At 43.0% G+C, this 17659-nt stretch overlaps 1 protein-coding gene across 1 annotated transcript in view; it reads left to right on the top strand.

Annotated features, from left to right (window-relative positions):
• The window catches only part of LOC309558636 (uncharacterized protein), a 526969-nt gene that overhangs the window by 389538 nt on the left and 119772 nt on the right, over nucleotides 1-17659 (top strand). The window contains exon 8 of the mRNA XM_082261702.1: nucleotides 14204-14345. Coding sequence (XP_082117828.1) covers nucleotides 14204-14345 — 142 coding nt within the window. The remainder of the gene's footprint in view (nucleotides 1-14203; nucleotides 14346-17659) is intronic.

The following is a 17659-nucleotide window of genomic DNA, read 5'->3' as shown; positions in this document are numbered from 1 at the left end:
CATTTGTACCCCATACCCCAGGACGACGTCATTTGTGACGAAACGCGTCGGATCAGAGATCCCGAAAGGACGGGCGTAGCGTTTAGCCGGTCAGCTTATATCTATGTCTGATGCTTTATATTTGCTGTAAATGCAACCATACCTTTTTAATAAATGTACCCATACTATTTTACACTATGGTGCTTTCTATTGTATTTTTCGGAGATCCACATCCGGTGCGCCAAGCTGCTTATTCATAAGAGCAACAGCGGAGAGGTCCATTTTCAATCAGAATATCTGCTTACTCCTGGTGTGCTTGAACCTTTTAGGGTCTCTCCTTCTGATAAGCAGGTTTTCCGTGTGGTGGTGGATACACATTGTCGGTGGTGGAAATTCACTTTTTACTTCACATATTCATTTAGTTTTGGTTGGAATCCAAATCCTTCACTTATTTTGGACTTTTATATTATAATATATTATATTCATCTTTTTTAATTGTTTGGATTATATATAAGTTATTCACTTAATATTATATTATACAATACAACATTTTATTATAATATACTTTCTTCACTATATAGTAACTATTCATGCCTGTGCAGCTTTTGTTTTTGTATAGTGTATTTGTACATTAAATTTTAAAAAAGTGTTTATTTTTCCAAAAAATCATGTTTGAAATAATCTCTGCGCAAATACCATGTGGCAAAAAAAAATTGCAACACCCACCATTTTACTCTGTAGGGCCTCTGCTTTAAAAATATATATAATGTTTGGGGGTTCAAAGTAATTTTCTAGTAAAAAAATAATAATTTTTGCATGTAAACAAAAAGTGTCAGAAAAGGCTTGGTCTCCAAGTGGTTAGAAGAGTGGGTGATGTGTGGCATAAGCTTCTAATATTGGGCATAAAATGCCAGCACAGTTCAAACACTCCCCAAATTAACACTTTTTGTAAAGTAGACACCCCAAGCTATTTTCTGAGAGGCATGTTGAGTCCATGGAATATTTTATATTTTGCCACAAGTTTCGGGAAAATTAAAAAAATTTTTGTTATACAAAGTTGTCAATGATATATTACTCACATATGCCATGGGTATTGTCAGGACTCTGGAGGTGAGCCTGACGTGCAGAGGGTAGCCTCTAGCTCACCGAGGGATGGAGCACAGACGTGTCACCCAGGCAGTAGACGCAGGCTAACCCGAGGTGCGGAATCTAAGTGTCAACCGGTCTTCACCAGAGCCTCAGATGGTGAGGTTGGATTTTGCTGCGTGTATAGCACCAGGTCGCGGTCCTCGGGGTTGCCCTGCCAGGAGGTGAACAGGTCCGGATCTGGTGGCAGATAAACAGACAAGGATAAGGCAAAAGAGTGGTCACAAACAAGCCGAGGTCAGGGCGGGCAGCAGACAAGCGAGGTGAGGGACAAGCCAGGAGGTCAAACAGGAATCAAACTGGATACAACAGGTTTCAGGTTCAGGAACACAGGAGAAGCTTCAGATCAGACAGCAAAGACACTGTGCTTCTGAGGTGCTTAAATAAGGCAGCCTATTGCCAATTAATGAAATTAGTCTGAGCTAGGTTAACCCTTAGGTGGCAGATTCATGACAGCACTTTAGTGTGCACAGGGAGCCTTCCTGACATTGCCCCCCCCTTAAGGGCAACCTCCGGGTGCCCAATAGGTTTCTCTTTTGTGGGTGACTGCGAAAGAAAGCCTGGATAAGTTCCATAGCGTGGATGTTTCGTTCAGGCTCCCAAGAGTTTTCTTCTGGACCATAACCCTTCCACTTGACAAGGTACTGTAACAGGTTTCCTCTCTTCCGGCAGTCCACAATAGCTTCTACTTCATATTCCACATCTCCATCAACGATTACAGGTTCGGGTGGCTCTGAACTCCTACCAGGGAAGGTATTGGGAACTGCAGGCTTTAACAAGGAGACATGAAATACTGGGTGAATGCGGAGTGAATTGGGTAAAGATAACTCATAGGAAACTTCATTAAGTTTCCTCTTGACCGGAAAGGGTCCAATAAACCTGGGAGCCAATTTTTTAGATGGACAGGCTAAACGGAGGTTAGTTGTGGACAACCAAACCTGGTCACCTGGTTGAAGAATTAATTCTCCCCTTCTTCTTCTATCAAAGATCTTCTTAGATGCCGTTTGTGCCTTAAGTATGGCTTCTTGCAGTAATTTGCTGTTGCGAGCAAAGAAATTAATAGTGTCCTGTACTGCAGGGACTCCAGAGTCAGACGGGATATCGGGCAAGAAGGATGGGTGGAAGCCGTAGTTTGAGAAGAATGGAGATTGTCCAGTAACAGAATGTTTAGCATTATTATAGGCAAACTCTGCGAATGGCAGCAAGGCCACCCAATCATCTTGAACAAAGGTGGTAAAACACCGAATGTACTGTTCCAAGGTCTGGTTGGTCCTCTCAGTCTGCCCATTAGTCTGTGGGTGGTAAGCAGAAGACAAGGATAATTCAATCTTCAACAGACTGCATAATGCTTTCCAGAAGCGTGAGGTGAACTGCACCCCTCTGTCAGAGACAATATTTGCAGGTACCCCGTGAAGCCTAACAATCTCTTTTATGAAGACTTCTGCGGTTTCCTTGGCAGAGGGAGTACCCCTGAGGGGCAAAAAATGGGCCATTTTAGACAATCTATCCACAACAACAAAAATGGCAGAGCATCCCTTAGAAGGAGGAAGTTCCACAATAAAATCCATGGCGATCATCCTCCACGGTCTATCAGGAACTGGAAGTGGTCTAAGGAGACCCCATGACTTACTTCTCGCGGGCTTGCTTCGGGAACACACAGCACAGGAAGACACGTAGTCCCTACAACTTTTTTCCAGGTCAGGCCACCAGAATGTACGCTGCAGCAAGTCAAGGGTCTTACGGACTCCAAAGTGACCTGCCAAGGGATGGTCATGACAAGAACCCAGAACCGACATTCGGACATCTTCTGGAACGAAGATCTTGTCCCCAAACCATAGCAAACCGTCCTTAGGTACCAGAGAAATTTCAGGAAGACAGGGAATACTCACAGAAGCCTGTTTAATATGAGCCATCAGATTAGTTAATGGAAGAAGAAAGTTACCTTCAGACAGGATGGTGTCAGGTACAGGAATTTCCTTCGGGTCATCGAACATGCGGGAGAGTGCGTCCGGTTTGACGTTCTTGGAACCAGGTCGGTAAGTAATATGAAACGCGAACCTTGAAAAGAACAGAGCCCACCGTGCCTGGCGTGGTCTCAGCCGTTTAGCAGATCTCAAGTATTCAAGGTTCTTGTGGTCGGTGAAGATAAGGATGGGATGTGCTGCCCCTTCGAGTAAATATCGCCACTCCTCGAGTGCCACCTTGATGGCCAAAAGTTCACGATCGCCCACATCATAGTTTCTCTCCGCTGGAGAGAGTTTGCGGGAAAAGAAGGCTACAGGGTGTACCAAGTCTTTAACTCCCTGTCTTTGGGAGATAACAGCCCCTACAGCCACTTCTGAGGCATCTACCTCAAGGAGGTAAGGTAAGGTGGGATCAGGGTGTCTCAGGATGGGAGCAGTAGTAAACAGCTTTTTTAGGACTGAGAAGGCAGTCTGGGCTTCAGGGGACCAATGGAAGCGAATGTTCTGCTTGGTAAGCTGTGTGATAGGGAAGATGATGGTAGAGAACCCCTTAATGAATCTCCTGTAAAAATTTGCAAATCCAACAAAGCGCTGCACCCCCTTTTTGTCAGATGGAGCCGGCCAATCCAGGATAGCTGAAACTTTTTGAGGATCCATCCTAACTCCTTCGGTGGATATGATCAGGCCCAAGAACTGGATGCTTTGCTGTTCAAATTCACATTTCTCGGCCTTAGCATAGAGTCCATGTTGGCGGAGGCGGCCGAGAACGTTCCTGACGTGCTCCCGATGCTGGTCCAGAGATGCAGAAAAGATTAAAATATTGTCTAAATAGACAATTACGAAGGTGTCAAGCCAGTCTCTGAAGATGTCGTTTACAAAATGCTGGAATGTAGCCGGGGCGTTGCAGAGACCGAAGGGCATCACCAGGTACTCGAAATGCCCAAACCTGGTACGGAACGCCGTTTTCCACTCGTCCCCTTCGTGGATACGAACCAAATTGTAGGCCCTACGTAAGTCTAATTTGGTAAACAAGACAGCAGACCTTAATCTCTGAAAGAGTTCTGGAACCAAGGGGAGAGGATATCGGTTTTTGACCGTGACTTTATTCAACTCTCGGTAATCCACACAAGGACGGAGAGAGTGATCCTTTTTTTTCTACAAAAAAGATTCCTGCTCCTGCTGGTGAAGTAGATGGACGGATTAAACCCTTCTTTAAGCTTTCGTCCACGTATTCCTTAAGAACCTCCAACTCCCGTTCGGATAGTGGGTAGATACGACCAAACGGAATCTCGGCCCCTGGAAGCAGCTCTATAGGGCAGTCATAAGGACGATGAGGGGGAAGGGTCTCAGCCCCACGTTTGCTGAAAACGTCCAGAAAATTATGATAAGCCTCAGGCACAACAGAGCATAAATCTGGATCAGATTCTAGGCACAGCAAGGTTCTGGAGGAGCTGAGAGAGTCAGGCAGGCAGGAATTCAAGCAGTAGGTAGACGGGAACTTGAGGACTCCAGAGGTCCAGTCGATTTGGGGGTTGTGTGCCTTCAACCAAGGTAGCCCCAAGATGACTGGAAACAAGGGGGACGCAATAGCGTCTAGGCTTATTAGTTCCTTATGGTCACAAGAGGAGATCATGAGGAGAGGAGGAGTCTCCTGGGTTACAGGTCCGGAACTGATGTGGGAACCATCAGCCAGGAAGATGGTAAGTCCTTGGGTCTTGGGTTGAAGTGGAATACCCCGTTGAACAGCGAATGACAGGTCGATAAAGCAACTACATGCTCCGGAGTCAATAATCGCGGTTACTGATATGCTACCTCCTGGAAGCTGAAACGAGACAGGGAAGGCTAGGTGAGAAGCACTGGAAGCGGATGCTGGACCACTGGATGGGGAGATGGAAAGGCACTTACGTAGCTTCGCAGGGCAGGAGCGCACGTAGTGACCGGCTTCTCCACAGTACAGGCAGAGATTGTTCTGTCGCCGGCGATGCCTTTCTTCAGTAGACAGGGCAGGTCTCTTAACCCCAAGCTGCATGGGTTCCGGGACATCCGTAGCAAGGTTTGCAGGAGCAGAGCTGGTAGGAATCGGATTAAAGGAAGGGACGTTTACCGGGGCCGCGAACCGCGGCTTCATCCAGGCTGGACGAGGCTGCTGGGTGGAACGTTATGCACGGCGTTCCCTGAGCCGGCGGTCTATCTGGATAGCCAGATTTATTAGAGTCTCTAGGGTGTCAGGAACCCCAACCCGGGCTAGCTCATCCTTCAGCCCTTCAGAGAGACCTAAACGAAACTGATACCGTAATGCAGCGTCATTCCACTGGGTGTCGGAACTCCAACGGCTAAAGTCTGTTATATAGTCTTCCACATCTCTTTGACCCTGCTGAAGCGCATGCAGAGCAGCTTCAGCGGTGGAGGTTCGCTGAGGGTCGTCATACAGCTGAGCCATGGCACTGAAGAAAGACAATAAGTACTTTAGATGAGGACTGCGCTCTTCAATAAGCCGATGAGCCCAAGACTGTGGTTCATCCAGGAGCAGGGAGATGACAAAGCCCACTTTGGTAGCCTCCAAGGAAAAAGTCCGAGGTTGCAGAGAGAAATATAATTCACATGCGTTGCGAAACGCCCTGAACTTGCCTCTGTCCCCTGAGAACTTTTCGGGTGTAGGGACCCGGGGTTCAGGTGGCAACATCACTACTGTGGGACCTGGAGTAGGATCTGCTGGTACCGAGGAAGAAGAATCTGTCATCACAGGGGGGTTCCTAGGTGCAGAAAGCATCCGTTCCTCCAGATGCATGTAGCCCTCCTGAAGTGTCTTTACGGCTTGAGATAAAGTTGTGAGATGCTGGCAGATCTCATCCAATGGTGAGGCCCCTCTTGCAGGCTGCGACATGGCTGTCTGATACTGTCAGGACTCTGGAGGTGAGCCTGACGTGCAGAGGGTAGCCTCTAGCTCACCGAGGGATGGAGCACAGACGTGTCACCCAGGCAGTAGACGCAGGCTAACCCGAGGTGCGGAATCTAAGTGCCAACCGGTCTTCACCAGAGCCTCAGATGGTGAGGTTGGATTTTGCTGCGTGTATAGCACCAGGTCGCGGTCCTCGGGGTTGCCCTGCCAGGAGGTGAACAGGTCCGGATCTGGTGGCAGATAAACAGACAAGGATAAGGCAAAAGAGTGGTCACAAACAAGCCGAGGTCAGGGCGGGCAGCAGACAAGCGAGGTGAGGGACAAGCCAGGAGGTCAAACAGGAATCAAACTGGATACAACAGGTTTCAGGTTCAGGAACACAGGAGAAGCTTCAGATCAGACAGCAAAGACACTGTGCTTCTGAGGTGCTTAAATAAGGCAGCCTATTGCCAATTAATGAAATTAGTCTGAGCTAGGTTAACCCTTAGGTGGCAGATTCATGACAGCACTTTAGTGTGCACAGGGAGCCTTCCTGACAGGTATATGTGGAATTATACCCCAAAGTACATTGTGCTGCTTCTCCTGAGTACAGGGATACCACATGTGTGAGACTTTTTGTGAGCCTAGTTGTGTACAGGACCCTGAAAACAATTGCTCATTTTACTTCCTCACTACCTATCACAGTTTCGGAGGCCCTGAAATATCAAGATAACAACCCCCCCCCTCCCTCATATGACCCTTTTTTTCCCCTTTTCAGAAAGTAGACACCCTAAACTATTCGCTAAGAGGCATGGTGAGTATTTTGCAGTTTTCATTTGTTTTGGAAAATCAAGAAAGGAAAGGCATTTTTTTTTTCTTTTTTCAATTTTCAAAACTTTGTGCAAGAAAGCGAGATATGCAAAATACTCACCATGTCTCTCAGCAAATAGCTTAGGGTGTCTACTTTCTGAAAAGGGGTAATTTAGGGGGGTTTTGTACTATCTTAGCATTTCATTGTCTCCAAAACTGTGATAGGTAGTGAGGAGTGAAATGAACAATTTAGAGAGCCTGAAGGTGGTGATTGATTTTCGGGGTCCTGTACGTGGCTAGACTGCCAAAAAGTGGGTATCCCCATACTCAGAAGAAGCAGCACAATGCATTTTGGGGTGTAATTCCACATATACCCATGGCATGCATGAGCAATATATCATTTCAATGACAACTTTGTGTAAAAAAAAAATATATTTTTTTATTTGTCATATTTCAAACAACTGTTACAAAAAAATTAAATATTCAATGGGCTCAACATGCCTCTCAGGAAATTCCCTGGGGTGCCTACTTTCTAAAAAGGGGTAATTTGGGGGAGTTTTGTACTGCCCTGCCATTTTAGCACATCAAGAAATGAGATAGGCAGTCAGAAGGTAAAATTCCAGTATGTACACCATAGTTTTTAGACGTTATAACTTTTGCGCAAATCAGTAAATAAAGGTTTATTGAGATTTTTTTTAATCAAAGACATGTAGCTAAATACATTTCGGCCTAAATGTATGACAAAAATTGAGTTTATTGGATATTTTTAATAAGAAAAAGTAGAAAACGTAATTTTTCTCAACATTTTTGGTCTTTTTTCGTTTACATCACAAAAAATAAAAACCGCAGAAGTGATCAAATATCACCAAAAGAAAGCTTTATTTGTGGGAAAAAAGGACATGAATTTTGTTTGGGTACAGCATTGCATGACTGTGCAATTACCAGTTAAAGTCACGCAGTGCCAAATTGCAAAAAATGGCCTGGTCATTAAGGGGGTAAAACCTCTGGTCTTTAAGTGGTTAAAGCCACTTACAAGAAAATGGAAAATGTTATACTTACCTGATGGTAATTTTCCTTTCCTGATGCATAAGCATGACAGCATACAGGTATGGGTATAGGCTCCACCCCTCGTCCAATCAAGACTGGTTATACTATATAAAGGAGTTGCCTCCCCTTTACATTTTCAGTTTTCCTGACACAAGCATAACAGCATACACGTATAGGATGCAGCACGCTAACAAAACCCATAAGGGAGGGATATGCTGAGGTGTTTAATCAACAGTTTTCTTTACTGTTTTTTTTTTTTTTTTTTAGTTGAGCCAGATGGATTTTCAACATGTAACATATCCTTAGACTCATTTAGAACTGAAGTCAACGCCCCTGTTTCCAATGTTGCTCGATTACCTTTGTAATAGGCTAAAAATGTTTTTTAGTATTTGAACCTAGTTGGTATCCTGTAAAAATAATTCTGAACCTATGAGGTCTTCCCATGAGCACGCCACCCATTTGATAAAGTGGGCTCTGCACTAGATTTATGGATTTATCTTTGCCCTATAAGCCCCCTAGGCTACTTTGACCTGAGATGATTCCATCATCCTAATGGACAGTGAAAGTCTTCTTCTGATACTGCCAGGCCTAATGAGGCCACTGTCTGACCTTCTAGAGAAGGGCCACTTCCATGTATTTCTTCCACATCGAGTCCACTACCTAAGCTTGTTGTGACTTAGACATTTCAGTTTTGACATGCTGGAAGGCCGATGTCCTGTTCCAAATGCAAGGATGCAGACCTTTGTATGGTGCTGGAGAAGAAGAAACTAGAGCTATTTTGTTTGATAATGGTAGCAATAAGGTAGTTTACGCTTGGATATTTGAAATCCTTCTCCCAGACGTGATAGGAGAAGGAAATACTGCTTTAGTGTATGTAAAATATTGAGGCAGTCTTGCTCAGAACAATGAAGAAGTGGGACAATCTTCCCAACACTAGTTAAACTGCAAGTTCGAAGGGGAAAGAATGATCTGTACAGGGCTTTCAGAATTGCCAAGATGTGGGGTGGTCCTTGGATCTCAGGAAGTGAGGACCTGACCAAGACTGGATTACCACTTAATCCCTTATCTCGGCTTACTTGCAGACATCTTAATCTTTACAGTAGGGAGCAGAGGATTCCATCCCTAAATTCTGCAAGGTTTCCCATGTTCTAGCATACCTATAGTTTTTAGCAGGTGCCCTGGCTTCCGAATACTGAAAGGGGAGACCCCTAGATGAGCCTTCTATACTTGGCCTCTCAGCGGCTAGATCTAACTTGGCTTAATTTGGATACACTTGGCACCACAGTGTAAGGTCTGAGATCTCAGGAGGGAGAACAGGAGGTTATTGGGCCAAAGACTGTACTTGAGGACACTGTGGCCTGCAAGGCCACCAGGATATTATTGCCCTCATCACAGCTGGACGACTACGGATGCTGATGAGTAGCTTGGAGACCACTGGGTCTGGTGCCTATATAGGCTAACCTGCTGACCCAACTAGATGTTCGTAGATCCACTGTTTCAACTTCTGGGAAGCTCCTTGTTGCAGGAATAACTTCCATTCATAATCATAGAGGTCACTGTCAGGTTGAGATTCATTGAACTGCTTGTTTGTCTAGGGACACATTGACATCCAAGACTTTGTATCTTACAGTGTCTGACAGGAAGTTCTGGGAAGCGAGAACACAAAGAACGAAGATATGAGACAGGTTCTACTGTTGGCAAACCTGAATGGGAGATACCTTTGACAAAAGTTTAATAATATTGTATTCCTTCTTGTAATGAAGATAGTTGATTACCATTACCATCTGTTAGGAGCATAACTGACGCCTCCTAGACTTTGTTGCCCAAACAACTTTAACGCTTGGGAATCACTGCATCCCCTGTTGTTAGCCACTTCATCCTCCATTGGCATATGTCTTTGACCTTGAGCTAGGAGGTCGCTGAGGTGAATACCAAGAAAGTAAATAGATTGTGATGATTAGTATGCCAGGAAGATGATAAAAGCTGAAAAGATTAACTATCTTTAGCCACCACCAACGGAATTTGTCTGATATGTGGGGTCATCTTCTATGGAGTAGGAAGCAAATCTTCCATTACCTTAGAAGGTCGGATTATAATGTTCTTAATCTTCCAGTGAGTTCAACTGACTGCACTCAAACCCTTCCCAATGTTTCTGGGGTGCCTCACACGGTGCCCCACATAAAGGAAAATAGACCGACCATAGTATAGTAATTTCAATTATATTTAACAAAAGTAAATATCCACTCACAGTATAAGTTTGAGGGTGCAAGCCGCTGGTTAGCGTGCGGACCGGATGTCCGCGTATGGATGCATTCCAAAGTGCGGAACCACTCTATCGGAAGTGACGGGGTGACGTACGGTCCAGCTCAACATGTTTCGTCAGCATTGACGTCATCAGGACTTACTGCAGACTACTTCTCAATCATTTGAGACCATGGGATATGAACAGATGGGATAGAGCTAGGACTTTCCCCAAGTGAGAACCTAATACTGTCACCTTCTATGAGGGCAACTCTACAGTATTCTCCTGAGTGTGCAAAATGTCACTATTATAATGATGATCCATCCAAATTTGACCTGAATCTGAATCAGAATTTGCCAGGACCTGGAGGATGTTGAGCCAAAAAAAGGCTGTTGTCCAGCTATGGAACATGCTGCCCTTGCTTCTGCAAGATAGCCACTACTGGAAGCAATGTTTTGGAAAAATGTCTTGAGGATGTGGAAAGGCCAAAGGTTGTTGAATGGACCTAAAGAAAAACTCTTGGGTGTACTTCATCTTTGGATTTTGATTCTTCATTCAATTTCCTGCCTAAATCTGCTTTTCGACTAAGAACACTGGATCGATGACTTATTGTTGGAACAAGATTTGGTAACATTTGCTTAAAGCGTTAAAGAACCATAATGGGAATTAGGGGAGTTGAAGGAGTGGAAATAAAATTCCAGTGACTTCCTTACTGCACAGGCCCCACTGATCCTGAGCCTCCTCTGTCCAAATTTGCGATAATTCCTGTAATAACGCCTACTGGGCAAATTTGAGCGAAAGGAATTTTGCTGCTCCTAGGGAGGAGCAGACTTGGATTTAGGTGACCAAAGAAAGACTTTGTTCTGGGCCTAGATGACTAGCCTAAGAGATTAGTCCCAAATCTAGACATCACTGATTCCATCTTGAATAGCAGTCAATTCACTTTAGAAAGAGGCATATGCAGTCAGTGGGTTAAGCCATAGGGCTTGACTAACCATACAGAATACTAGAGGAATAGCATACTTAACCCCCCTGGCGGTAATCCCGAGCGTGACTCGGGGTGGATTTTTTAGTGCAGGATCGGTATCCCCGAGTCACGCTCGGGGTGGATGTGCAGAGAGCGCAGCGATGTCTCTTACCTTCTCCTGGCGATCCAGCGATGATCTCTCATTGCTGTGACCGCCAGCCGAGAGTCCCGCCGCTCCTCCGTCCTCCGTCGGTGTGAAGACTTCCTAGTTCCGTTCCCTGCAGCAGCAATGCTGCATGGGAGCGGAACTAGGGAGGGAAATTCAAAAAACGTTGCACAAAACACAAACACATAACACATTTTATATTATATATACATATATATATATGCATATATATATATGTATATATGTGTATATATGTATATATATATATATATATATGCACACACACATATACAGTATATATATATATACATATACCTATATACACACGTATATATATATATATATATATATATATATATATATATATATATATATAAAATTATATTATTGATTCGATTTTAATTATATATATATATATATATATATATATGTGTGTGTGTGTGTATATATATATATATATATATACACACACACACACACACATATATATATATATAATATATAACGCATGAATTATAATCTAATCAATAATATAATTTTATTATATATATTATATATTATATAATAAAATTATATTATTGATTCGATTATAATTCATGCGTTTGTGTTTCAAATTTATCACATCTGGGATGTCTACTAGACTCTTGTTTTGGTCAGGTTTAAGTCAGTAATTACTAAGAATTTTAGGCCTATAATACATAACGCCAAATTTCCATGAAAAAAAATTGTACCGCTTTTGGTATATAATTCCTGACATAATCATACCGCCAGGGAGGTTAATTGTTGGTCACTTTAATTTCACTCAGGAATCACACACCACAGAGACTTATTACTGGTTCAGTTTGCCTTCAACTCAGCGACATAACTAGAACCTTCAAGGCCCCGGTGCAAGAAACCATAAAGGGCCTCCCTGATCAGTGCTGCCTATCAGTGCCACCAATCAGTGCATATCAATACCGCCTATCAGTGCCGCATATCAGTGCTCATCAATGCTCATCATTGCTGCCTATCAGTGCCCATCAGTGCTGACTATCCATCTAGGATATACATATTCCCTGTTTTGGAGCTTGTCTTTTTTGTACCTTCAGATATGCTGATGTAATGCAATAATTTCAGACAACTTAAAAGTATAGTAGTAAAGGAATTTACTTGGTTTAAAGATGTTTTACAAATAATAAAATAGACTTCTTTTCCTCAGTACTAAATCTAACTCCAATGTCTCTTTGTCTTCCAGTTATACATATAGTTAAATATCTAGTTAAAACTGGTTTAAGCCATATTCTCAACTTCTAACTGAATAGATTAGATGTTCTCAGCTTCTCACAGAACAATAGATCAGATTTCTCGTACATTAAACATGTTGCATATAGTTAGAAGTGGTTGCTTTTATTCTAACATAATTGATAACATAAATACTATTACTAAGTTTATTGTAAATCAATAACTATTGAAAACCTACACTGCATGTGTTCTATGTCTTTTCCCTTAATAACGTTTCCGGTTTCTTATCTGAAAAGCACAAACAGACTGTGCACTAGGGCTCTGTTCTGTAGGGCTATATACAGAATTTTTAACATGGACAACTAACATTTGGTCCCGAAGAGGAAATTAATTATTTGGGCCCCCAGTGCCACCTACCAGTGCCCACCAGTGCCATCTGCCAGTGCCACCTACCCTACCCATGTGTGAATGTTTATTCTATTGTGTACAGACTCTACCCACCACCAGTACAATTATTACTATGAAACCCGTTTAAACTATGTACAGAAACTGTTCTCATTATACTTTGGGCTCTACTTTGGTAGTTATGTAACTAATATTAATTCCTCCAAACCCAGATTTATATTAAAACAGAATTCCAGTAAAAGATGTATAGCAAATTCAAACATAAAAAAAATTTACTTGGCTTCTTCAATTTGGAGCTGTCCTCTGCAGTATTTCTTTTCTGCCAGTAGCTGTACTCAGTTTCTAGTTGGATTGACGACCAATATCATTCAACCCACTTCCTCTGGCCCCAGCCTATGACTGAACAGTGAAAGAGAAGCAGCACAGTGATGAGGTTATCTTTGTTAGGGTCCTTTCACACGAACGATCCGATCAGATCCGCCTGTCAGTTTTTTAGGCGGATCTGATCGGATCCTCCATGCATCCCTATGGGGCAGCGGATGTCAGCGGAGACATGTCCGCCCACACCTGCTGCCATCCGCATCTGATCCTGTCCGTGAAATCCGGATGGATGGAAACCCTATTTTCCATCCGTTCAGGGGATCGGATGGGATCGGATGAGAGCGGACAGGCGGTCCACTCTCATTCGATTCCCCATAGAGAGCAGCGGGGCTCTGACACCTCCCTCTCTGCACACAGAGCGGAGAGGGAGCTGTCACCTGCCTTCTCAGCGGGGATCAATGTATCGATCCCCCGCTGAGCAGCACGGAGTCTGCCGACAGATCGGACCGTGTGAAAGGAGCCTTTTACTGCTTTCTTTTTCTTTCAGCATGCCCCTTTCTGGCACATACATTTGTGCTCCTGCTTCTTCTTATGCAACTTTGAGCTCTGTAGTACAAGGACTGCAAGAGAATTGAATCCTAATTGAATTCAGGAACTGGCACAACTTGCATTAAAAATACAGTTAATTGATTGTGATCCCATTGGGGTTGCCTGGGGGTCAGGGGGGTCCCCCCCGACTGCATGATGTTCTACTTTTACTCACGTTGCTCTTCCTCCATAGGAGCCTCTTTACCTGCATTGTTGTTTATGGCTGACATTTTTCACTCCACAGGTCATAACTTGTAAGGTGAAGCTTTCTGTAAGTTACCTACCAATTTATATGGCTAAATGCTGTTATCTGTTGATGGATTTTGTTTTGTTAAAACTTAATAAAAATCTTTGAAAGTAAAAATACAGTTAATTATCTATTAGTAAATAGTGAACTGCCATCACTTGTATGTTGTATATCTTCTTAGAGTTCTGCTTTAAGTATTGTATAATGTGCTTCTCCTTGTAGGGTACAGAAGTCATTCCTTTCCTCACATCTGTTTTATATGACAAGACTCAGTGGGAAACGCCTTATAGGTTTAACCCAAATCACTTTTTGGATGCTAAAGGGAAATTTGTAAAACAAGATGCATTCATGCCCTTTTCTGCAGGTAGGTCACTATTATTATTACATCTAATTTAAAGCTATAATAAACTATTTCTATGTTATTACACCGAAATACCTCTACCAAGCTCATTGTGTGGACAGTGAACACAGGTGTGGGGTGGATATATAATTTTAGATGGAGGACAGGTGCAAACTCTGTGTCAGCCTAAGCAAAATGTACTCGAAACACAGACTTTACTCCTCAATTTCATGTCAGAGTTCATGCCTGCTTTTCTAGGGTACATACAGAGCTCACAGTAAACAGTGCACTGGCCAGGTTCAGATGAGGCAGCACAAAACACATACTTTTCTCTTTCATTTTGGCAGCATAGAATCCAAATGTGTTTTTTTGAAAAAGATCCTTCCTAAAAAATATATTAGATAGCTCAACTATACACAGCTTGCATTTAACCACCATCATTAGTAGGGATGAGCTTCGAGTTCGAGTCAAAGCTAAGATCGACTCAAACATCGGTCGTCCGAGCATCCGTCGAATGACGAACAAATGTGCTTCTTCGCGGGAAATTCGAGCCCCCGCCCATAATGCACTGCGCGTGCGCCGCACGTGCAGCACGTTATGTGATTGGCCAAAGCATGCACCCTGACCTCATGCTTTGGCCAATCAAATGATCTCTGCCATGATTGGACTAAAGGAAGGCTATCTTTAGCCAATCATGGCTCAGGGGCCAAGTACACACCCCACACTACATAAAGGCTGCGCGCGCAGACGCAGCATGTAGTGTGATTGTGCGGGCGAAGAGACAGGGAGAGGAACGCGTTTGAGGCAGGGCGAGAGTAGCTTTTTTTGGAGTTTGTCAGACAGTGCAGCCATAGAGACATTCCTAGCAGTGTAGGGCGGGCCAGGAACGTGTTTCAGGCAGGGAGAGAATTGTTTCTTTGCAGTTTGTCAGACAGTGCTGTACCAGTGATTCATTCCTAGCAGGGAGGGAGAGAGATTTCTCATCTATAGGGCTATCGATTACATCACATCAGTGAGAGTATTATAGTAGGTGGTATAATAGTGGCCCAGAAGCTCAGGCGGGGGTCTCCAACTGTTCTGGTTTATCCGCTCTGCGTGAGCTTCTGGGCCACTATTCGCAAAATAGCCATTATAGTGTGGCGCGCTGCAAGCACCAATTAAATCTAAGTGCAATACGTTTATTTTTAATAAAGTCAGTTTACAAGACGTCACTGGCACCATGTATATCTTTCTTCCTATCCATGTGAGCCATCCGTGAGGGATAGGAGCACCCTGACAGCATTTAAGAAAAAGCAACCCTGCATCCATATCTATTGGATTGAGCACAAGGACATTACTAGCCAAGCTCAAGTGCAAGGTCACAGGCATAAAGGTGAGGCACCCACCTGATGGGGGGGGGGGGGGGAGCACAGAGATTGGAGGTGAAATCAAGTTTGCTCACGACCATATTTGAGCACTGGTGATTGGGATTTAATCTCCATACAGAGGAGCATACTTTGTTTGGACACTTATAATTTGGATACCAGGCATAAGGAATTGGACACTAATTCACTATGTCACTTTGCATAATTTATATGCATTTGAATATTCATTGTATATTGCATATAGAGAATTATTAATTGTGTTTAAATTGGATTTATTCAGTACACAACTGTTGATATATACAAATATATATATTTTTTCTACACAGAGTGATACAAATTTTTTTCTACAAATTCATTATTTGTTTAAATTAAATTTTTTATTAATATAAGCTACACAGGTTTGCGCAGCACATATTTATATTATTTCATTCCCAATATAAATCTACTTTATTTTGCTAAATCACACATCAGGGGATGCAGTTAAGGTTACAACCATTTTGAAGAACAAGAAATGACTTAACCTAAGTGCCCTTGGGTTTTCTATAATTTTTCTCTACTATGTTCCTCCCCTTCTCTGCTATGCTGTTGTTTCTCCTAACATTGAGGTGCATACTAAGAATGCACATTAGGTTATTGCCAAATGATACATTTTACTATATAAAAAATCCAAAGTGTGAAGAGTGACAAGAAAAAAAGGGCATAAAGTCTCAGGAGACCATTCTGAATGTAGTATTTGGGTTTTAGGCATACTGATTTGTAAACATCAAAAAGGTAATATAGGACTAATACAAACCCAATTCCAAAAAAGTTGGGACACTGTACAAATTGTGAGTAAAAAAGGAATGGACTAATTTACAAATCTCATAAACTTATATTTTATTCACAATATAATATAGATAACATATCAATTGTTGAAAGTGAGACATTTTGAAATGTCATGCCAAATATTGTCTCATTTTGGATTTGATGAGAGCTACACATTCCAAAAAAGTTGGGACAGGTAGCAATAAGAGGCCGGAAAAGTTAAATGTACATATAAGGAACAGCTGGAGGACCAATTTGCAACTTATTCGGTCAATTGGCAACATGATTGGGTATACAAAGAGCCTCTCAGAGTGGCAGTGTCCCTCAGAAGTCAAGAAGTGCAGAGGATCAACAATTCCCCAATGCTGTGGCAAAAAATAGTGGAGCAATATCAGAAAGGAGTTTCTCAGAGAAAAATTGCAAAGAGTTTGAAGTTATCATCATCTACAGTGCATTATATCACCCAAAGATTCAGAGAATCTGGAACAATCTCTGTGCGTAAGGATCAAGGCCGAAAAACCATATTGAATGCCCGTGATTTTCGGGCCCTTAGATGGCACTGCATCACATACAGGAATGCTACTGTAATGGAAATCACAACATGGGCTTAGGAATACTTCCAGAAAACATTGTCGGTGAACACAATCCACCGTGCCATTTGCCGTTGCCAGCTAAAACTCTATAGGCCAAAAAAGAAGCCAAATCTAAACATGATCCAGAAGCGTTCTGTGGTCAGACAAATCAAAATTTGAAGATCTTTTTGGAAAACTGGGACGCCATGTCATCCGGACTAAAGAGGACAAGGACAACCCAAGTTGTTCTCGGCGCTCAGTTCAGAAGCCTGCATCTCTGATGGTATGGGGTTGCATGAGTGCGTGTGGCATGGGCAGCTTACACATCTGGAAAGGCACCATCAATGCTGAAAGGTATATCCAAGTTCTAGAACAACATATGCTCCCATCCAGACGTCGTCTCTTTCAGGGAAGACCTTGCATTTTCCAACATGACGATGCCAGACCACATACTGCATCAATTACAACATCATGGCTGCGTAGAAGAAGGATCCGGGTACTGAAATGGCCAGCCTGCAGTCCAGATCTTTCACCCATAGAAAAATGTGGCGCATCATAAAGAGGAAGATGCAACAAAGAAGACCTAAGACAGTTGAGC

The sequence above is a fragment of the Pelophylax lessonae genome (assembly GCF_965119305.1).
Source record: "Pelophylax lessonae genome assembly, chromosome: 6".
NCBI lineage: Eukaryota > Metazoa > Chordata > Amphibia > Anura > Ranidae > Pelophylax > Pelophylax lessonae.
Note: the sequence above shows the minus strand (reverse complement) of the source record. Positions and strands in the feature narration are given on the sequence as shown.